Below are 22097 nucleotides of genomic sequence, written 5' to 3'. Positions count from 1 at the left end.
GGATACACATGGTAGTCTTCAGGAGGAGCCCAGACAAAACGAGAGCCCTGTCCCTTAGCCCCAGATAGTCCATGAGGTCAGCTTCATCTGCTCTGGGTCCGCCCTGCAGCTGAGCCCTGTTTACACCTGGCCTGTCGTCTTCTCCAGGCAGCTGTGTCCTGGCCTGGTCTCACTTTCAGTTCCAGATTCTGAACCTCAGGGGGACCTCAAGGCCACCACCACGTGTCCCTCTCCCCAACCAGGCTCTCTGACAATCTTGCTTCCTCTTTCGTGCCCGCCCCCATGTGCCTGCATCACGCTGACTGGCAGGCCCTGGACTCACCCTGAATCCCAACCCCCTGCCTCTCAAGAACCCCCTCCACCAAGTACCCTCTGCCTTCACCTTCCTCTCTCTGCTGCCGTTGCCATCTTGAAACACGCTTACGTAAGCACACACGACACTTTCCTGGACCACCTGCCTCCTGCTCTCGGGCTGTTTGGCTGCTTTGCAGCTGAACTCCTAAAAAGGCTTTTGAGTCCTGGCCGCTTCCAGTTCCTCCTTCCCTGAGCTGTCCTGAACCAACCATTGGGCTTCACTAGCCCTGTCTTGTCCAGGCCATATGTGGCATCCAGGTCACTGAATCTGCTGATCAGGGTCCAGTCCTGGTCAACACTGACCATCAGCAGTATTTGATGGGGTTCTTCCTCCCCGCCTCAACATGCTGTCTGCGGGTGGCTGGGATTCTTCCCGCTGTTACCTTAGCCCTAAGCCCCTTTGGCTGGTGGCCCCCTCTTCTTGAAGACCTGACCCAGTGCCTCCTGCTGGACACTTGCCCAGTCCTTGGTCCTTCTGTCCCCTCTCTCCACTCCCTCAGGGATCTCGCCCAGGTTGATTGGCTTCAAATACTACCTGTGCCAGAGACTCCAATCGGCCACCTCCAGCCCAGTGCTTTGCCCAGGGCCCGACTGGCACATGTTACCACCTCCCTAAACCCTTGATGTCAGGAGGACACCCCAGGGTCAACATGTCCAGACTGGACCTCTGACCACCCTCCTACCCAAACCTGTGCCCTCCCCAATTTTCCCACCTCAATTTATGACCGTGCTCAACCCAAATCCCACACAGACCCATCAGGAAGTGCTGTGGGTGGCACCTTCTGGACCTACGCCGTCTCACCACGCACTGCCCCATGGGGCCCCAGCTCCCATTCACTTGTGCCTGCATCGTGGCAGCAGCCTCCTAATTGGTGTCTGGTTTCTGTTCTTGTCCCCTTCCCAACTCAGCAGCTAGAGTTAGAATGAATGTTAAAATGAACAGTTAATATTCCAGTTAAGATGAATGTTAGATCGACTCACTCTGCTTAGACCCTCCATGGCTCCCACCTCACTCAGGAAAAATGTCCCAGGTCTTTTGCAGCCCAAAGACCTTTCGAGATCCCCCGACTCTGACCACACTCTCCTTGCTCCTTCTACTCCAGCCACTTTACCATCTAGCTTGAACCACCAGGAAGGTGTCTGTCTGCCTCAGGGCCTTTGCTCTGACTGCTGTCTGCCTGGAAACCTCTTTCCTCACGTTGCCTCAAGGTTAGATTCCATGGTGAAAGATGTCTACATCCTAAACCCAGAATCTGAGAATATGATCTTGGCAGGGGGCAGGGGTTCACAGGATTGAACTCAGGAGCACTCGACCACTGAGCCACACCCCCAGCCCTATTTTGTATTTTATTTAGAGACAAGGTCTCACTGAGTTGCTTAGGGCCTCACTGTTGCTGAGGCTGGCTTTGAACTTGTGTTCCTCCTTTCTTAGCCTCCTTAGCTGCTGGGATCATAGGCATGCACCCCTGCACCCAGCTGTGAATATATTTTACATGGCAAAAGGGAACCAGATGAGATGACTGTGTTATCTAGGTAGGCTGGATGTCATCACAAGGGTCCTCAGGAGAAGGAGGCAGGAGGCCAGTATTGGAGCGAGATCTGCAGGTGCTGCTGACCTTGTGGATGGAGGGAGGGGAGCAACCCTGCATGTGGTGTACTTTATGATCTGGAAAAGGCAGGAGAGATGCTCTCCTAGAGCCCCAGCAAGAACACAGGGCTGTGGACACTTGGCTTAAAAGCCCAGGGAAGGCCAGGTGCAGTGGTACATGCCTGTAATCCCAGCAGTTTGGGAGGCCAGGGCGGATGATTGCAGGTTCAAAGCCAGCCTCAAGCATCTTAGTGAGGCCCTAAGCAACTTAGCAGGACCCTGTCTGTAAATAAGAGAAAAAAAGGGAGGGGCGGCTGGGGATGTATGTAGCTTAGTGACTAAGTGTCCCTGGGTTCAATCCTGGTATAGAAAAGTAAATTTTAAAAAACTGAAGTAGCCCAGGTAGGCTCTGACCTTCAGAACTGTTAAGATAACACTCATGTTTGAAGTCAAGTGAGTTTGCAGTAATTTGTTACAGCAGCAGCGAGAACCACATACATTCTGATCTACAGTCTCTTCTCCATGGTGGCTCCTTCAGGAAGGCCCTTCCTGAGTTTTGAAAATCATACCTGTACACCCACCTTCCACCCCTTCACCCAGGCCGTCTCACATGTTTGGCTACCCACTAATGGCCATCTTCTATGTATCAGCTGTCCAGGACCGAGCTCCTTGACCTTCTGTTCCATGGCTGTACCGTGCCTAGTCAGCGCAGTGCCCTGGCCTAACATGGCTGAGGCTGCTGCCCTGGGATGTGCCTTTCCCTGTTAGGAAACTTGATGCTGATTTTTACCTTCCCTGATACAGGGGCTGAGGGCCCAGGGTGCAAGACGTGCCTGGGGTCTGTCCTCATCCCTGGCTCTCACTCCAAGCCTGGGGCTGTCATGTCTTTGGGGCCCCCAAACCTGAATGTCTCCAGGTCACTCTCCTTGTCACGTGGCACCAGAGTCATGAATGCCTCCACCCTGGTGGCTCAGCATTTCTCCCCAGAGCACCCCTGTCCGTTCCCTGGAGCAGAGAGTGCTGGGCAGGGCTCCTGGTGTTTGTGGGGATGGAGGAGCAGCTCTCCGCTGGGCGGCCTCCCCCAGGTGCCAAGAGCTGGGAGCCAAGGATGCCTTCCACTGGCCCCTGCCACCTGTGTTTCCTGAAGCCTCCCTGCGGGGTGGGGGGTGTTGCTCACAGGGCTACTGGACAGGTGGCCCCGGGCAACCACTCTGCCACCCCAAGCCTGCTCCTCGAGGAAACCAGGAAAGCTCATTCCCACCCATGGTCGGTGAGGGATCCACGGAGACGGTGTAGACCCCCAGACACGCCAGTCCCATGACCTGCAAAGCCAGGTTTTCAGCCACATCCTCTGTCCCCTGCCATGACACTGCCCCTGCACATCTGCTCTGCAAGCCAGACACTTCCAGGCAGCTTGGCCCCAACAGCCACCAGCCAGGACCTGCCCGAATGCAGGGTGGAGCTAACCCTGTCCCCTCCCCACACTCTCTGGCCTGGACTACTGCTGTTCAGTCCTCATCTAGCCCCAGAGGCCCCCACACCTCCCATCCCAGTGTGGCACAGAGGGCACCTGGACTCCCCCCAGCAGAGCCTGGAGCTGGGACCCTCCAGAGCAGCTCAGGAAGAGGCCCGTCTTTTAAAATTTGTTTATTTTAAAACATGAAACCCAAGCTGAATAGAAACCACAGAAATTACATCGACAAGATTTTTAGTATTTGCCAGAAAAATAAAGTCCCCAAAGAAATAAGAATCAAACCCCAAACCCAGTTTTAAAAAACGAAAACACAGCGACGGTACACACAGCCATGGCCCTACAGAGGCTGGGGGAGCGCAGGGCTGGTCAGCGCGGACGTTAGTTCACACGGGCGGGGATGGGTGAGATGCAGGTGGGCAGGAGGGAGAAATCAAGAGGTAAAACAAAATCATATATATATTTATAGTATAACAAATATAAAGGGATATGGTACACAACCATTATGGTTAAACACAAAAAAGATCCCCCACTAAAGGCCCTGGTTACCTGGGGCCCAGGGGCTACCAACTGACCACCCCCTTGGGCTGGGAGGAGCTGGGACCGGTGGGGAGGGCGATGGTGCTTGGAACTGGAATTGCATAGTGCGATGGGGGCGGTGGGCACCAGGGGAGAGGGGCAGGGCCTGCTCCTAACCAGGAGTCCACTACCCAGACCTTGCCTGGCCATGGGGAGGGCAGAGAGGCCTGTGAAGGGTCCCATGGGCATGTCTCTTGTCCCAGGTAGACCCCTCCTGCTCCTCTGGCCAGGGACCTGGGGCCTGGCTGGTGGCCTCACTGCCTCCATAGGGTGCGGGACCCTGGGGCAGGATGGGTATAGCAGCCGGCCAGGCAGCAGGTCCTGGCTTGGTGCCCCGGGTGGTATGGAGGTCGCTGGGATGGGGGTTGTCAGGAACGCGGCACCAAAAACTCAGAACAAAATAAAACCGAGAGAGGAGCCCGGCCTCTCTCAGCTGAGGCCGGGCGGGAGCCCCTGTCGACTTCCCCTTCCCTTCTTCAGCCTCGGTGAGTGAGTCACGGACGGCACACGCACACGACGGTCAGGACTCCCAAGACAGCACAGGTTCACAGCCACGTCCGGGCAGCGCCCACTGCTCATGCTACGCATTCACCTTGGGGCAGCGCGCGGCTGGGCCGCGGGCAGCATTTGTGCTTCCGAGTGGCCCCAGAGCACACAGTGGCACCCAGGCAAGGGGTGCAGCACCTCCCTGTGGACCGGTGGCCAGGACGCAACCCGGCAGGTCAGGCCCAGAGGAAAGACTGGGCAAGCTGGCTGTGGCCACACCTTGGTGGCCCCACCGGATCCCAGTGCGGCCAACTGGGGCCAGAGACAGAGTCCCCTCCGTTGAGGTTTGGTCATGCCTGGGGGGCTCAGATGCCCAGGCTTGGGGCCATAGGCCCACTGACTCCCCTGCCCCACTCCACTTTTGGTCCCAGACACCAGCACAAAAACGGATTGGGGAGGAAGGGCAGGGTGGGGGGGCCTCGCCCAGAGAGGGGCGAGGACATTCTGGAGCCAGAAGCTGCCCTGAGCTCCACTCCCCGAGAACTATAGGTCTGCAAACCGCCTCCACTGCAGGGCCTCCAACCTCAGCCCCTGCGCACACTGTCCGGCAGTCTTCTGGCTGCCCTTGGCCTTGGCACACAGGTCAGAGCCTGCACTGGACCATGCCATCTGGGGTGGGCTGGGCCGGGCAGGGCAGAGCCTCCTCGTCCTGATCTGGGGAGGCTCCACCCCCCCACGCAGGAAGCACAGCAAACATCATACACTAAAAGCCAGAAGCACCTCAGGGAAGCCTTGTTCCCACTTCACAGGTAGGGAGACTGAGGCCACTGGGACCTCAGCCGGAAGTCCATGGGGTATTTGATCCCGAGAGCCATCCTCCTGCCCAGGGAGGGGTCTCCAGGCCCTTGGGGCTGCTGTCATTCTGCGGCCCATCCCCAGCAGCACCCAGGGGAGAAAACAGCTCCTCTAGCCCTGGCTCCCAGCCAGCTGTCCTGGCCCTTGGCCCCAGGCTCGACTTGGGTCACGCACACTGGCTCTGGTCAGCCAGGTCATCCAAGAGGCTGGGAGTGAGGTTAGTGGTTAGTCCCAGGAGGAGCAGCAGGGACTGTGGGCACGTTCACAGCCAGCTAAGGTCCAGCCCCCGAGGCTGGGCCCTGGGAACACTGTGCTGTCCTGGATGGAAGTGGAACCAGGAGAGGGAACGGGCAGCACCCACTCAGCCTGCCCTGGAGATGATAAACGTGGTTAGTGCAAAACCCAAACCGGATGGAGCTGCCAAGTCTTTGGGATGGGGGAGGGGGTTTGGCACCAAGAGGGTGGCCAGCACTGTAGGCCAGCGACCCAGGCTCTGCATGGCACCTGCTGTCTGTGGAGAGCTGGGTGGGTGCTGGGGGAGAAAGCAATGCTGGGCAGGAGGCAGAGGAAGGGCCTCCCTGGAGGCTCTGGCCACAGGCAGGAGGGGAGGATATGGTCAGGTGAGCTGCGTGGATGAGAGAAGGCAGGTGCCACAGACGTGGTGCAAGGCCATGGGAGGGCCCACCTGCGAAGGTCACCTGTCCCTCAGTGGCAGAGATGCCAGGCACAGAGGGCTCCTGTTGTGCCTGTGAACTAAGAATTGATCCACAGAAGCAAGGGCAGAAGCAAGGGAGGCCCCACGACAAGCTCAGAGCTGCGGAGGGAGGAGGGGCTGGGGAGGCCAGCGCTCGAGGGACAGGGCAGCAGACAGTCTGGAGGGCCACCTGCAGATGGAGCACATTGGGACAGAAGCACCAGGGCTCAGTTAATCCAAGAAGGCAGAAGGATAGGGGAGTGGGTGGCCAGGCAGGGCCAGGTGTTGGTGGCGGCATCTGTCCAGGTACATGTCCCAAGTCGGGGGCGTGGGCCCATAGCCCTGTGTCTCGACCTGCCCCGAGCTCATGCCGGGCACCTCTGTGCCCCCTGTGGGGAAGGGAGAGGAGGGGTGAGGGGCCTACAGATGTGCCAGGCTGGCTGGAGTGACATGCGGAGGGTCCGGCGGGCGGCACAGGTGGAAGCAGCAGTGCTGGCACAGGAGGGGTGGGGCGATTGGCACGTGGGGCAGGTAGCTGACCGGTGTGCAGTCTAGCGCCCGCTGCCGCTGGAGTCAGGGCGAGGCTGGCTCGTGGCGAGGTATTTGGCTCTCATGCTGGAGGTGTACTGGAGGAGAGAGGGAGGGGGGAGGGGGGTCAGCAGGGTCCCAGGCGGGCCAGGGCAGCCAGAGGCCTCCTCGGCGTGGTCCTCAGCAGGATGAGCCAGAGCCGGCCCTTGGGAGGCAGGTGGGAGCACAATGCACAGCTGGCAGAGCCTAAGGAAGGGGCCGGGGGCCTGGACCCAGGACTGGATGCGGCTGAGGGAGCTGGTGGCCCCCAAGGGCAGTCCCCTCCCTTGACCGGATGATCACACTCAGCTTATCACTGCCCACACTGCTGGCATTCGGGCATCTGGTCAGGCAGAACTCGAGCACCCCTAGGAGCCAGAGCACTCGGCAACCCAGAACCTGGAGGCCACACACACGCAGGCCGAGGTCTGCGCAGGTGGGTCCTCCTGAGCCAGCTCACAGCTGGCAAGGCCCAGAGGCATCTGGAGGCCCAGCCTCCAGCCCATGGTTGCTCTGCCCCGTCTCCCAGGGAAGGAGGGACTCCCAGGCTGGAGCGCTGCTGCTGCCCACTCAGGAAGGAGACCAACTGTGGGCTCCTCTGGTCTCAGAGTCAGGGACAGGGACAACAGGCTCTGCACATGGCCTGCAGAACTTGGCCACCCTCATCCAACCAGAGCATGGCGGTCTCGAATAGCACGTGTGTGCGTGTGGCACATGTGCTCAGGAGGAACACATGTGGGCAGGCAGGTGCTGAGGCAGGGCTTGGTGCCCACGGCAGGGGCAAAGGTCACCAGTGCTAAGGAGGCCTGGGCTGACTCCACCGACCCCTAAATGGGCTCTGGGGACTCTGGGTGGTCCTCATAGCCCCCAGAACCACGGAGAAATGCTCCCTGGGTCCCTAGAGCCCTCCTGGAGTATCTAGAAGGTTACGAGCAGCCTGGGAGGTGGCCACGGAGCAGGGGAGGAGGAGCAGCGGCACTGGGAGCCATGTCATTCCATGGTCATGCAGCAGGGACAGGTGGTGGGATGGGATAGTGGGTGGCATCCCAGACCCCGGAAGAAGCCCAAGCAGGCGCCTGTACTGCTGCCAGGAACAGCAGGAGAAGCTCGCATGCTTGTCTGCAAACACGGTGTGCACCAGGGTCACACCCAGGGGCCAAGCTCTGCTCTCAAGTCCAGGTGTACAAAGGGGCCTGGGTAGATGCTTCCCTCACTGTGAGGTGACAGGAGGGGCTGGGGCCAATTGTAGCTGGTGGCAGAGTCCCCAAAGGCTGGGTGGCTGGACTTGGGGGTGGGCAGGGGATGCCTGGACTGGGGCTCACTGCCCACTGTAAGACCGGCAGAAGGGGGGCCAGCAGTAGAGGTCTCTGGCTGGACTGTGCCACCCACAGCTGGTCCTGGAGCAGTGGAGCCCAAGGCCAGTGTTGAGGGAGGGTGGTGGTGAGAGAAGGGCAGGAGGCATGGAGGCGCAGGCGGGTGGCCGTGCGGGTGGGGGACAGGGTGGTCAGTACCTGTCACTCAGAGGGCACAGCTACCACAGCGTTCGGGCACTGTCCATGGGCTTAAACTGCCAGCCCGCGTGGCTGCCAGAGTCCAGGGCAGCCAGATAGCGCTAGGAGGGCCCAGGGTGGGAGGGTGCAGGAGAGAGAGAGAGAGAGGGGGTATCCTCAACGCCAGGGCGCAGCTGGCCTGGAGCAGGCTGTGGGGCCAGTGGGGCCAGGTGAGGACAGCTAAGCGGAACGTAAGAGGCCAGCAGCTGGGGACAGCCTCTGGGCTTACAGCCCCTGGTCCAGGTCCTGGGCAACCCAGGCCCTGCCGTGCTATGGGACTACAGGACAACAGGGACTCCTGGCAGGTGAGCGTTTCTGAAAACAGTAGCCTTCAGCATCTCTAGCCCTGGTCGCACAGCCCAGCCCCTCCAGGAAGGCCTGGGCCCCCAGCCTCTCCATTAGCTCCTTTCCTCTTGCACCAAATCACCTGTCCCTTTGTGTCCATGATTCACTTCCATGATCAGAAGGAACACCAGGCCCAGACTAGGACAGCCCGGGGTCAAGACCGCTGAACACCAGGAGAGGAAGGGAGGAGAGGAAGCAAGGCTGGGCCCGAGAAAGGGACAGCAGCCCTGCTGGTCCTGGGGCACCAGGGCCAGGGCAGTGCAGCTCAGGGAACACAGCAGGGTCACACCTTGCTACATGCCTGCCTTCCCCAAGAGAGAGCCAGGAGCTGACCTGCTGGGCTGCTGGCCACTGAGGGCCACCCGGACTGTGAGGCACTTCATGGCGGGTAGGAGCTGACGGGCCCACCCAGTCCCATCCACTGGAGGGGTCCCAGCTGGGAAGAACCCCAAGGCTCCCAGCACTAAAGGCTCACAGCTGCCCCCAGAGCCCATGCTGTCCATGAGAGCCACACCAGAGCACCAAGGCCAAGGTCCCCCCACCCTGCCCTGAGACTTACTGAGGGCGGTGGGGACTCGCGCCCAATGAGGGGGGTGTTCTCACAGCGGGGGTTCTGGAAATTGGCATTCTGGCTCCTGAGGGGTGAGGAGAGAGAGGCTATGAGTGGCCACTGGTCACAGTGGTCCTAGGTCCAGGCCTGTGCATACTCAATTCTGTCCGGCCTGACTTCCATGATGACTTCCACAGGGGTGGGCACCTCTGTCCTTGCTGAGGCCCTGTAACCCCAGACTCAGGGGGCCCACTGTGCCCTCCTGCCTCCACAGCCCAGCCAGAGCCCTCCTCCCATCAGGCTGCCTGCCCACCATGAAGACAGGTCCTTGGCCTAGAAACGGACGCTCCACCTGACTATGTGACCTTCTCATGGCCCCTTGACCAGGTTCACCTGTGGGCAGGAGGCACTCAATGTCAGGCTGCTCCACCTGAAGCCCAGGGCGCCCACTCTGCTGTAACCCTTTCCTGTAGCTGTCCCCACCACCCTCCCTTTTCTTGCCAGCAAGTCCCAAGCTGGATCCACTCTCCAAGCTGCAGCTGATGTGCCCGCCACCCCATGGACTCAAGCAAGCATGTGCCTCAGAGTCTGCCTGACCTGCCTGGGCTGGCCCCACCCCGCTCCCCGCACTCACATGTACTCAGTGACCGGGGCGTTGCTGACTGTGTGGGCGGCAGCCGGGATGCTGGTCTCACTGCCATAGCTGCTGCCACAGCTATACAAACTGGGCATGTGCACGCGGTAGAGGCTGTCATGTGCTTGCCGTGGCCCTGGGGCGGCCTCCTCCTCCCCATCCTCATCGGGACCTCTGCGGGAAGGGATACCCAGTACAGGCTCAGGCCCAGCAGGAGGGAACTGCCACCAGACCTGTGGGGGCTGGGTCTGGTGCAGACACCTGTATCCAATCCTGACTATGCCACATACATTGTGCTGACCCTGAGGCCTCTTAACTGGCTCTGAGCCTCAGCTTTGTTCTTTGTTGATGCTAAAAGACCACATGGTCACGTGAGTGCCAGGCCCTGCTGCACAGCCCATAAAGGGCTGTCTGCTTATTAAAAGAAGGTGCAGGTCCCTGTAGGGGAAGCTGGGTAGGGGAGCTACTGGATGGTGAGCAGTTCAGGGTGGGACAGTGAAGCTGCTGTTGAGTGGTGTCCACCAGCTATGCCCCGGGTGGGGCCCAACCAATGCTCACCTGACCCTCCAGGGTGTCCTCTTACAACTCCCTTTTTATGGTTAGGGATGCTGAGGCCCAGGGTGGTTAGGTGACTTGTCCAGAGTCACATGACAAGCAAGGATCTGCATCCAGCCATGGGGTTCCAGGGTTGTGCTCCTGGCCACTCCACTACAGCTACAAACTTTATTATCACAGCCACCTTCATTCATCACTGTCCCCATCATTACCAACACCATATCACCATCACCATCACCCCACCAGCACCACCAAACATCACCATCACCACCACAACCATTACCACCTCCATCACCACCATCACCACCATCATCACAACCACCATTACCACCTTCATCATCATTACCACCAATACCACCATTACTACCATCACCACCACCACCATCATCATCGTCACCACCACCATCTTCATCACCACCTCCATCTTCATCACCACCTCCATCACCATCACCATCACAAGGGAAAACAACAGAAATCCAGGCAAATGGCAGAAATCTGAGCTGAGCCATCAAAGCTGGGCTGTCAAGCAGCAGCCACTGCCCCAATGGGAGGGACCAGAAGGTCTGGGGATGGACTGAGGGGCCTCAGCAAGAGAAGGAGCCCAGAACTCTCACACCCCAGTCAAGCCAGTTCTGACTTCAGGTCACCAGGACACCCACTTCAAAAGACACAGCAGCCTGCGAGAGCTGCCTTCCATCTTAGTCACCCAGCACAAGGCCACAGCCACCTGGACCACCCGGTGCAGAAGCTGACCACAAAGCTGGCGCCTCCAACCTCAGCTCTGCACGCTGCACCTGGGGGCTTGGATAGGACGCTCTGAGGCCAGCGTTCAGCGTGCTGGGTGTAGAAGCAGCCCGAGGGGCCAAGAGACCCTAGTGCTCCTCCCTGCCCGCTCAGGACGTCCAGGCTGGGAGCTCCTCTAGGCTCAGTTCTTCAGTGACACAGGAATGTTCACCTGGGAGCTGGAGGCCTTGGAGAGGCCAGAGGCCTAGGGTGTGGTGAGGCGAGGAGGCATTTGTTCCTCACCTCTGGGGACGGGGAGCTGGGGGTCCAGAGGCTTGTTCCTAAAGCGTCCTGTGTGGCCTGAGCCAAGCTCCAGGACCTCCCTGAGCCCTCACCTCTTCTGCTGCCAGGTGTGTGGCACGCTGCAGACGATGGAGCTGAACATGAGGGCTGTGACGAACGAGAAGAGGGCCAGGTAGATGAGGCCCTCGACGCCGTCGTAGCAGAAGCCAGTCAGCGCCTGCACATAGTCCTGGGATGGCAGGGACCAGACGAAGACAGAGACGGCGTGAGACAGAGAAGCTGCCTGAAGCCCAGACTGCACACAAGTCCCTCTTCCCCAGGGCCATCCCCACCTCTCCCCAGCAGCACCCACCCGCTGCAGCACCCCTCCCCCACCCCTCCCCCACCCCCAGCTGCCTACACCCATTCCCAGGGACCACCTCACCAGATGCAGGCTTCGGCAGTCCACCAGGGCAGTGAGGTGCTGCAGGTTCACCTCTGTGCCATTTAGCACCTCCTGGATGCGGAGCAGGGGGTCCTGGGGATAGTCACCACTAAAGGTCAACAGTAAGCCAGCCATGCCTCTCCCAAAGCCCCCAGGTCAACCTCCACCCCATAACCTGCCATGGAGACCACACTGGAAGTGAATATTCACACCTTAGTGAATGTCCTGAGGACCCTGGGGCCTTCAGAAATGTTGAAACTGGCCGGGTGCAGTGGTGCACGCCTGTAATCCTAGTGACTCGGGAGGCTGGGCCAGGAGAATCACAAGTTGAGGCCAGCCTCAGCAAATTAGTGAGCCCCTAAGCAACTTAGTAAGACCCCATCTCAAAACAAAACATTAAAAGGGCTGGGGATGTGGCTCATTGGTAAAATGCTCCTGGGTTCAGTCCCTAGTACCAAAAAAAAGGTGAGGGGCTGGTATAGCTCAGTTGGTAGAGTGCTTGTCTCGCATGCACAAGGCCCTGGGTTCAATCCCCAGCGCCATCCCCCCAAAAATAAATAAATAAAAAAGAAGGGTGAAACTGGAGTCTGGAGTCTGTGTTCTGGACTCAGGGAGACCCACGGACACCTGTCCAATGTGGTCAGCACGACATGAAGACAGGACTCCCTTACTGCTGGGAAACAACAAACCACTGCATGTTACTACTGACTGGGGCTTGGCTCTGCTTTTAAAAATCCCATTTGAGGAATAGTGGAACGTGAGGGAAGATCCTCAAGATCTTTTAAATGAGAAAACAGTAAACAAATGTCTCTGTATGGAGTGGGCACATCTGCACCCGCAGGTGCAATGCTCTGTACAGAGACCCATCCTCACCCAGGAGAAGAGAACACTCATGTCTGGCCTGGGCTCCCTAGCACACGGGTGCTGCCTCCTCTGACAGGTCTGTGGATGCTCTATGATCCTGAAATGGGTTCAGGAAAATAGAACCTACTGTTATGGGTTGAGCCGTGTCCCCTGATGTCCTGGGCTAAATTCCTGACCCCCAGCACCTCAGAATGTGATCGTACTTGGAAAAGGGCCTTCAGAGAGGGGATCAAGGTGAAACAAGGCCACTGGGGTGGCCCTAGTCCGGTACACCTGGTTTCTTGATGTGAAGAGATCAGGACACAGACACACACAGTGACAACCCGGAGAGGACAAAGGAAGGAGCAGTAGCTGCAAGATGTGGAGGGCGACCTCAGGAGAGCTGGCCTTCGGAAGGCCCTGCTCACACCCTACCTAGGACTTCCAGACTCCAGGACTCAGCAACATGTCTGCCGTTCCAATCACCCATCTGTGGGGCTGTGACGGTGGCCCCAGCAGATTGATGTGCTCCATGAAGCACCAAAAGGATTCTCTGCCACATTAAGTGTGGGATCAAGAAGGTAAGGTGGGCTGGGGATGTGGCTCAAGCGGTAGTGCGCTCGCCTGGCATGCGTGCGGCCCGGGTTCAATCCTCAGCACCACATACAAACAAAGATGTTGTGTCCGCCAAATACTAAAAAATAAATATTAAAATTCTCTCTCTCCCTCTCTCTTTAAAAAAAAGAAAAATTAAAAAGAAGGTAAGGTGTATGCACGTGGGTGGGTGTGCCCACATTCACGATGATTTACTTTTTGAGTGTGTGAGGTTTCTTAGAGAAGGGTCCATTGCTCCCACTGGGAACCCACAGACAACACTTTTCCTTCCTGTCCCTAGTTGCTAAGGAGGCACCTGAAGGGGTAGGGATCCCCATGGGGAATCCAGACACTTCTGGGAAGATTTGGGATTTTGTCAGGAGTTGAGCAACATATATTTAATACACAAATGCTCAGGGCCCAGAATGCTAAAGGAAAAAGCAACAATCCCCTCAGATTCTAGAATGTTGTCTCCAAATGGTCATACTTTCTTTCTTCATGTTTCCATCACCACCCTCCCCCTAGTTTCTTTCTTTCTTTCTTTCTTTTTTTTTTTGGTGGTACTCAGGATGGAACTAGGGCCTTGTGCATGGTCACGGTGAGTAAGTGCTCTCTCACTGAGCTACATTCCTCGTCTTCCATTTCTTTATTTCCTTTTTGGGGATTGAACCCAGGGAACAGTTTACAACATCCCCACACTTTATATTTTTTATTGAGACAAGGTCTCACTAAGTTGTTGAGGCTGGCCTCAACCTTGGGATTCTTCTGAATCCCAATCTCAATCTCCTGAGTTGCTGAGATTTCAGAAGCATGACACAGCACTTGACCCCTCACTTTTTTTTGCACTACCAGCGATTGATCCCAGGGGTGCTTAACCACTAGGTTAGCCCTTTTTCTATTTTATTTAGAGAAAGAGTCTCACTGAGCTGCTTAGGGCCTCACTAAGTTGCTGGGGCTGGCTTTGAACTTGAGATCCTCCTGTGTCAGCCTCCCCAGCTGGTGGGATTACAGGTGTGCGCCACTGTGCCTGACTGACCCCTTACCTTTGATACAAAGAGTTTGTATTACTGTTTTTGATGATGTATCTTTTTTTTTTTTAAGTTGTCGATAGACCGACCTTTATTTATTTATTTATTTATTTATTTATTTATTTATTTCTATGTGGTGCTGAGAATCAAACCCAGTGCCTCACACATGCCAGGCAAATGCACTACTGCTAAGCCCAGCCCCAGCTGAGTTTGCATTACTTTTAAAATTAAAAAAAAAAAATATATATATATTTTAAAAACCTACTAAAAATCCCCCAGGAAAAAGGAGTAAAGGGGAAAGGGAGGGGAGGAATAAAGGAAGCTTTGCAGGAAGAGGGACAACAGGCCCCAGCCCCTCACCTTGGTGGCCGGGTGCTCCCGTGGGACATTTCTCAGAAGCTCAGACACAACATCTTGCATCTCCACCAGTGCCTTGTGGCTGCCTGACAGCTTCTGCTCAACATAAAGGCACAACTCTAGTGGCAGGCACCCACCTTCCTTCCTGCCCCTCCCACCCAGGGCAGCCTGCGGGCTCTCAGGTGGGTAGCTACGCTGGCTCTGCCCTGCAGGCTGCAAGGCACCCCTGATCCACCCAGCTGCCTAGACACCCAGGGACAACACAGACCCTGAGATGGTGATAGGGGCCCCAGGCCCTCCAGAGGGCACAGGAGGACATCCTCAATGCAGACAGTTTTTAGCACCCAAGGGTGGTGTGATCTGGGTACAATGACAGGCATCAGGTGAAGGGTTTGGTCAGGGGTGCTTTGAGCCTTCAATCCACAACCAGGATACCTTATCAGGTGTCACCCTACAGAGGTATCCCAGGCTCCTCCCACACCTGCCTGAAGGGGAGCAGTCAACTTCGCCTCAGTCCACAAGGGTGGTCAAGGGCAACCCAATGATTATAAGCAGATCCAGGATATGGTGGCACTGAGCGGGTCACCACAATCTTCTGCCTGGGGCACCAGGGTAACAGACCCAGTGGTACTAATGCCACTCCCTCAGCTGCTCCACCCAGCGCCTGCGGTGCCAGTGCCTGCTCAGCCCCTCTCACACAGGCTTCCACCTCCCAGGGCCAGCCAGGGCTCTCACCTGCTGGAAAGGGTTGGTGGCACGGGGTGAACAGGCCAGGTAGTACTGCAGGATGTCTGCGGAGAGAGGATGCAGTGGGCTGAAGAAGTGGCCATCCATGCAGCTATGTCTATACAAGTGCACACGTGTCTGCAACACAGCTGTGTGTGTGCATTGTGCATGTATGTGTGCATGCAAATACCTGCTTGCGTGCTTACACACATGTATCTGCACGTGTGTACATAGCATGTGTGTGAGAAAGCTCTGTGGTCTCCAGGGAGATCAGGGCTGGGGTTAAGCCTTCTACTGGAAGCGGGGTCCCTACAGTGTGCAGCCTTGCTCTGAAGCAGTGACAGTAGGTGGGCTAGGGTCTTGCCACACCAGCACCTTCCCTTGGCTTGGGGGGTGTATGCTCCCATCAAACCTCCAGGAGCCCAGGGGCCATCAGAGCAGGTGTAGGCTCCTCGGTTTCTCTCCCCAAACCCAGCTCATCAGGACGTCTTGCCAGCCCTGCCTTCCAAGCACCCTCATCCCTGTCCTGGGCCCCACCTGCTCAAGCCACTGCCATTTCCTGTCTGCAGGAGTCCGACAGCCTCCCCCAGCCCTCATGTCTTCCCAGCAGCCTGAAGAATTTAAAAGGATCTTCGATTACAGCTCAAAGCTCTCCCATTCCCCCACCCAATGGCTTCCCCTGAGAATAAAGCCTCGGCCTCTTCACCTGGCTCTGCTCAGCCTGCCCAGGGACAGGCTCTGAGGCAGCCGCAGACTTACCCCCACTCAGCACCGAGTACTCCTCCACCATCTTGGTCACGTAGGTGTCAGGGTCTACACAGAAGTCACTGGAGCCCTGGGTGGGTGTGGGCAATGAAGGAGGGTGACCAAGCTGGGCCTCAAAGGAGAGCTGTGTCCCACCCTGGGCTCTTAGGGGCAAAGTGGAGTATGACTATGGGGCGTAAAGTGCCCTGTGTCCACAGGCAGGACCCAGCAACCCAGTGCAAGGTGAAAAGGGAGAAGAGTGTGGCTGCTTTCCCCTCCCCTCCCCCACACCTAGGCCCAGCAGACAGGGATACTGGTCCCCTGGCCACTCACCACAGACACGGCCAGCTCCAAGCCCAGCGCACCCCAGCTGATGACCAGGGCCAGTACCCCCAACAGGCAGACCCTTGGGGTAAAGAGAGCCGGTCAGCAGCCTTCAGGCTACAGGGTAGGGGACATGCCGCCTGCTGGGCTGCTGACTGTAGAGCTAGTTTCCAGGGCACACCTGGAGTCTGACCCACAAAGAGCTGCCCACCACCTGAGCAGACCCTCCTCCTGGCTTAGCTCTAAGACTAGGTGGCTCCCTGGGCCTTGCCCTTCTTGTCCCCCAAGTCCCCCTGCTAGGGCCATCTACCTGGAAGACAAGCCTCTGCTACTTTCATGCTACTCTGCAGTCCACTGTCCACTCCCTGAGGGGCTGTGGAGCCCCTCCCCCACAATCGCGCCTGGACTCCAACCCCACCAGGTGCAGCCTGCCCCATGCCAGGTGGGGCCTAACCATCCTCTGCTGCTCCTGGCCACACACAGGCCTGTGTGCTGGCTGTCAGCTGTCCTTCCTCAAGGGCCCAAGCATCCCTCCTCCCTCAGACCTCTGCTTTGACATTCTTTCTCTCAGGGCTTCTTGGACACAGTGTGCACTGAAGGCTGCCTGGCCACCTGCCTGGCTTTATGCTTCTCGGGGTACTGTCACCACTGACATTCGGCATGTTCTATGAATTCATCCCCCAAGGCCTGTGCGCACCGGGGCGGGGGCTGCAGTGTTTTCTGAACTCTCCTAGTAGCAGGCTCAAGTAGGAGCCAGGATGGGCTTGTAACTCTTCAGAGAGGGACAGGGACAGCATCTCGCAGTCACCCTTTGGGTAAGCTGTCACTCTGTCCTTCAGATGAGACAGAGGTCTGGCACTGACCTAGCCAAGGATGGTGGGCAGCCTGGTGAGTGGGCTGCTTCAACACCTGAGGGTGGAGGGAGCAGGCACCGCGCTCCCTGGCATCCCTTAGACTTTGGGCCCGGGCAGGTGGCTCCCAGGGTCTCCTTGTCACAGGTACCCCATGGACACACTGTCCCAAGCAGGAACACAGCAAGCCACCAAAACTGGGCTGGGGGAGTAGCCTAGGATGCTAGTCACGGGGGCATCTGGGAGCAGGCCTCTCTGGGAGAAGACCACTTCAGGCAGGCCAGCGATGAGGGCCTCGTGAGTACCACTGGAGACTGATGAGGAGACAGTGCCTCGAGGGCCTCAGCTGCCCCTCCATCCTGCCAGCCCACAGGAGGCCCACCTCCCACCCAGACTCACCCAACCAGGATGCCCTTGGAGCTTCGAATGAGGCCCACCAACACCAGGAGGCAGATGATGACATCGAGCAGCAGCAGGCCCAGGTAGCCCAGCCACCTGTGGGCACACATGGGTGTGGGCTAGGCACATAGAGGGGACAAGGGAGGGGGGACAGCAGGGGCAGAACAAGGCAAGCAGCCTGGTACCCACAGGCAGTCCTAGGATACAGGGACCAGAGTCAAGGCCTGTCCACTTGGGGGTTCCTATCATTGCCAGTGACCTCCAGCTGCCCTGACCCCCAAAGTAAGGCCTTAAGTATTAGGTACTAAGAACAAGGTGCAGAAGAAGGTGATGATTGAGCCAGGTATACTGGGCAGGCAGGAAGGCGGATGTGGCCATACCTGTACCAGTCGTAGAGATCCACCTGCTCAGCCAGCACCTCCAGAGACACGCCTGGGTTCCTCCAAAAGGGGATGGCGGCAGTGTAGCCCAGCAGTGTCTCTAGCAGGCCCTGTAGCCGCTGGACAGCCCGCAGGGGCTCTGGCTTCCCGGCCAGCTGCCGCTCTAGGCTCTGCAGGCTGGGCTCTGCCGTGCGGTTCAGGGCCGCTGCTGTGTCCCACACCTGCCACCAGGATGGCCAGAGCTGAGGCCAGGTGCGGGCCCCTGGTTCCCCAGGGCCTCAGCTGCCCCTCCATCCCGCCAGCCCACCGGCATGCACAGAACCAGTGGATAGCCCACAGACACCTTCCCAGCCCACTCACGCGGTCCTGGACCCCCATCACTGTGCGGTTGGCATGACGGAGTGAGTAGGTGGCCCGATGGACACCGTCGCTGGTCTCCCCGTTGCCGTAGAATCCCACTGCGATGCCCGCGCTGGAGAGGGCAGGGACATGAGCACGCAGCCCCCTGCCCCCCGGGACAGTCCCTGCGCGGCCCTGCCCAGCTCACCTGCAGACCAGCGTGGCGATGATGACGCACCAGGCCGTGCAGCAGCAGTCGGCATCCAGGTGCTCGTCACTCTTGCGCCGCCGGCAACATAGCCAGAAGGAGTAGAAGAGCAGGAAGAGGAGGTCCAGTGCCAGGCAGGCCAGGGCCGCGGCCCCCAGCAGCAGCAGCGCCTGTGGGAGGGCGGAAGCTCGCTGGAGGGTGGCCCGGCAGACTCCCACTTAACCCTCCCCCTGCCTTGAGGTGAGGCCTGTCCCCAACTTCTAGGTGAGGAATGGTGGCTCCCCACACCTAAGGGACTCCCACAGGCAGCCGGCCCCCTGCAATCAGGACTTGACCCCACTTGGAAGGGCCAGGCAGATCTGCTGGAGGCTTCTAGGCCCTGTGCCCTCCTGTGGTGGACTTGCCAGCTTCCTGGGCCCCAATCTAGGGAGGATTCCAGACTAAGCCTGGAAAGGAGGCTCTGAGTGGGGTGTAGCCAGAGACGGTGGTGACAAAGAGCCACCTAGTGGGCGGATGGGGCCAGCACCACCACTGATTGGTCACGTGGCCCAGGAGGCCCCTCCAGCTCCCTGAGTTGGTTTTCTCTTCTGTAAAAGGGGTGATGGCCCCTTCCCTGAAGAGTGGATGTAATGTGCAGAGAAATCCTGGCAGCCATGGGGCCAGACAGCACAGGTCCCACAGGCCCCCAGGCTGCGAGCACTGCCTCCATCCGAGTCACCAGACAGGCTGCTCCTGGGAAGGGTTTGTGCCCTCCTACCAGGTCTGCGACTCCTCAGTCCTAGGAGGGACCTGGGGTGGGTGGGAAGGTGGCACAGCTGCCTCCCATAGCCATCGCCTCCCTGTGCCCTCACCTGGGCAGGGGCAGGCATTTTGCCATCCGGAATCCCTGCTCACAGTGCTGTTTTAGGAACTGTTAGGAAAATGGGGGCCTGCTGAGCTGAGCTTGGCCCTGCTCACAATGAGGCTTTGAGGGGTGAGCACGTATGGGGCTGAGGGGCCACCCTCCCTGGTGCTCTCAGGAGCTGCACTCAGGACTGGGCAGTGGGCACTGGAGTCTCAAGCACTGAATGAGATGGGCTGGCAGCACACCCTCCATGGCCACCACACCAGTGTGTCCTGTGGACACCACCTATACCAGCGGCGTACAGTGCCCCCACCTAACACCTGGCCCTAGGAATGGCCACTGGTGCTGCCTCCCTGGGCCTCAGGACACCAGGGCCTGCCTGTCCCCAGGCCTGGGTCTTCAGAGGAAGTAGTCTATGAGTGCAGCAGAGACATTTCCTGAGCAGTCACTGGAGGGAAGGAAGGTAACGGGCACAGTCAGAGCGGTTTGTGGTCGGGGCAGGCGCCAGGCCCTGCTCCCCTGGACACTGTACTCTTCAGTTTGCCTGGCCAGTGCTCTCAGCAGTAAGGATGTTTCAGAGAGGTAGAGAGAGAGAGGACCAGGACCAGAATCCTCTCTGTTCAAATGCAGCCCCTTCTGGTCACATGATGAGACCTCTACACACTTCCTGTGCCAGGGTGGGGTGGCAGCCAAAACCTGGCCGCACCTCGTGTGGGCGTCAAGAACTGAGACTCAAGCACCTGACTCAGGGAGATGTCCACTAACGGCTGTCAGTGTGGGGTGACCACCAGTTATCTCTTGCTGCGGAGAAACACCCTCCCTCCCCACATCCCATCATTTTGGCAACTGTAGCCTCCCTGGGGCCTGAGCCTACCCTCTGCCCAGCTCCCCTTGGGACCAGAGGCTCAGCCCTGGAGGGCACTGGGACTGCTGGATGAGCAGCCCTGGCGCCTAGTGGGCCGTTTTCTAGGAGACAGTTGCCAGACAGCAGGAGGATGGCGCTCCCTGCTCTCCCAGAAGCCAGCTGATTCCCATACCTGGATGCAGATCTGCTCACCTTCCACCTGGCCAGAGGGATACTGACCAAGGGCTGCACAACCAGCCACTGCAGGCCGAGAACCAAACCCCTGCTGGGGTCCAATGCTATACTGGTGCCCTGGAGGCTGATGCAGCTTTGGAGACTGGGCCTCTGCCTGTGACACACCATAGGGGAACCCTCAGGGAAAGACCGGGGTTCTTCCATGAGGCTGCAGTCACAGGCCACAGCCCTTCCTCCTCCACTGCCCTGTGCCCCGTGGCCACCCTGTGAGGAGTAATGTGAGTGCTGCAAGGTGTTGGAGGGGGACACTTCCTGGTTCTTGGCCCAGTGCTCAGTACCCCCCGCTGCTGCCCATTACCCCTACACCAGCAGGCTTGGGGGGGGGGGAGATGAGCAAGTCCAAGGACTTGGTGCCAGAGCCACCTCATCAACACAGGGATCCCACGAGACCCAGGGTGCTCACGTCAGAGGGGTCTCTAAAGCTCAGGAGGGCTGGCCTAGGATCATACACGGGGTGGAGTCAGGCCCCAGTAGGCTTCCCTGGTGGGAATTAAGCACTTGTCCCAGGACCAGAGACCAGTCTCAAGAAGCCCAATATTAACTGCCCCTTAGCCCAGCACCACCCTGCCACCCAGTGGGCCAGTAACCAGGAGGTGCTTGAACAGCAATGTCACCTGGGATCCCTGAATCTGCCCTCATCTGCATGCAGTGGGCACAGACCAGAGGTGTCAACCCTAACACAGGCCCTATGGGACCCTTCATGACAGGTCAAAGGCCTGTGGGGAAGTGAGACACACTCTTGGGGAATGTGGCTCCAGAATACCCAGGTCCACGGATGCCGGCACTTCCACAGGCAGGGTCACCCTGGGGGCTTTTCATGGTGTGTGTTGGGGCCTGCTGGGGCCACAGCAACCTGCCCCTTGCTCACAGGAAATCCTCAGGGACTCGGCTAGAGTGTCCTCTCCCCTGCTTCCCTGTCCCCACTCACTGAGGGCATTCTTGGAGGGCTATTTGGACTCCACCCTGCACCTGGAACACACTCTCTTGGGAACATCTTGCTAGGGGCGAGGAAACTGGGAATCAGGGAGATTCTCAATCAGGGGCTGACCCCAGGTGTGCACAGGCAGAATGTAAAGAGGCATCTGTGCTTCACATCTAGCAGCCACCCAGGCTGGTCTGCTGCCCAACACTCAGATGGCCATAGGGTGGACACATCAAAGAGCTTGCAGTCCTAGATCACCTCCTCAGTGGCGCCAGGACTGCACACTTCTACTGATCAGATGAGAAAACAGGCACAGCAAGATAAGTGCTCAGGGCCAATCGGGAGCTGGGGTGCAGCAAGCCTGCCCCTAACAGCACAGCCGTAGCAGAGGGCTCCTGTCCAACAGGTGCTACTCTGTAGGAAATACCACTAGGTGCCAGGCACACGCAGGGGCCCAGCAGATTCGCTTTGGCATGAGGCAACATTGGCAGTAAACCCCACTGTGGGTAAACACTGGTGCCTTCTGTGAGGTGAGAGGAGCCACGAAGAAGCAGAACGGACAGGAGCTGGAGGACCAGCGAGTCTGCACTTTCAGTAGCAGCCAGTGCTGGTGTGTGAAATGGAGATAGCAATGTCACCTTCTAGTAGGGTCACTGTGAGCATGAGCCATGGGAGCAAAAATTCCACCACATGGGGAGCCCAGGAGAAGCAGGCTGCCCCTGGGGGCGGAGCTGTGTCCAGGCCTGGCTCTGCAAGGAGGG

General features: G+C 58.4%; 1 protein-coding gene across 1 annotated transcript in view; it reads right to left on the bottom strand.

Annotated features, from left to right (window-relative positions):
• Positions 1–3608: 3608 nt before the first annotated feature.
• The window catches only part of Ttyh3 (tweety family member 3), a 28810-nt gene continuing 10321 nt past the window's right edge, over positions 3609–22097 (bottom strand). The window contains exons 2-14 of the mRNA XM_076840510.1: positions 18472–18641; positions 18285–18396; positions 17925–18145; positions 17545–17640; positions 16304–16376; positions 15986–16061; positions 15236–15291; positions 14504–14596; positions 11679–11771; positions 11347–11483; positions 9674–9847; positions 9049–9124; positions 3609–6653 (exon numbers count right to left, since the gene is read on the bottom strand). Of these exons, the coding sequence (XP_076696625.1) occupies positions 6579–6653; positions 9049–9124; positions 9674–9847; positions 11347–11483; positions 11679–11771; positions 14504–14596; positions 15236–15291; positions 15986–16061; positions 16304–16376; positions 17545–17640; positions 17925–18145; positions 18285–18396; positions 18472–18641 (1452 nt within the window). The 3' untranslated portion in view covers positions 3609–6578. The remainder of the gene's footprint in view (positions 6654–9048; positions 9125–9673; positions 9848–11346; positions 11484–11678; positions 11772–14503; positions 14597–15235; positions 15292–15985; positions 16062–16303; positions 16377–17544; positions 17641–17924; positions 18146–18284; positions 18397–18471; positions 18642–22097) is intronic.

The sequence above is a fragment of the Callospermophilus lateralis genome, chromosome 19 (assembly GCF_048772815.1).
Source record: "Callospermophilus lateralis isolate mCalLat2 chromosome 19, mCalLat2.hap1, whole genome shotgun sequence".
Lineage (NCBI taxonomy): Eukaryota > Metazoa > Chordata > Mammalia > Rodentia > Sciuridae > Callospermophilus > Callospermophilus lateralis.
The sequence above is the reverse complement of the archived record's forward strand: the minus strand, read 5'-3'. Positions and strand labels throughout refer to the sequence as shown.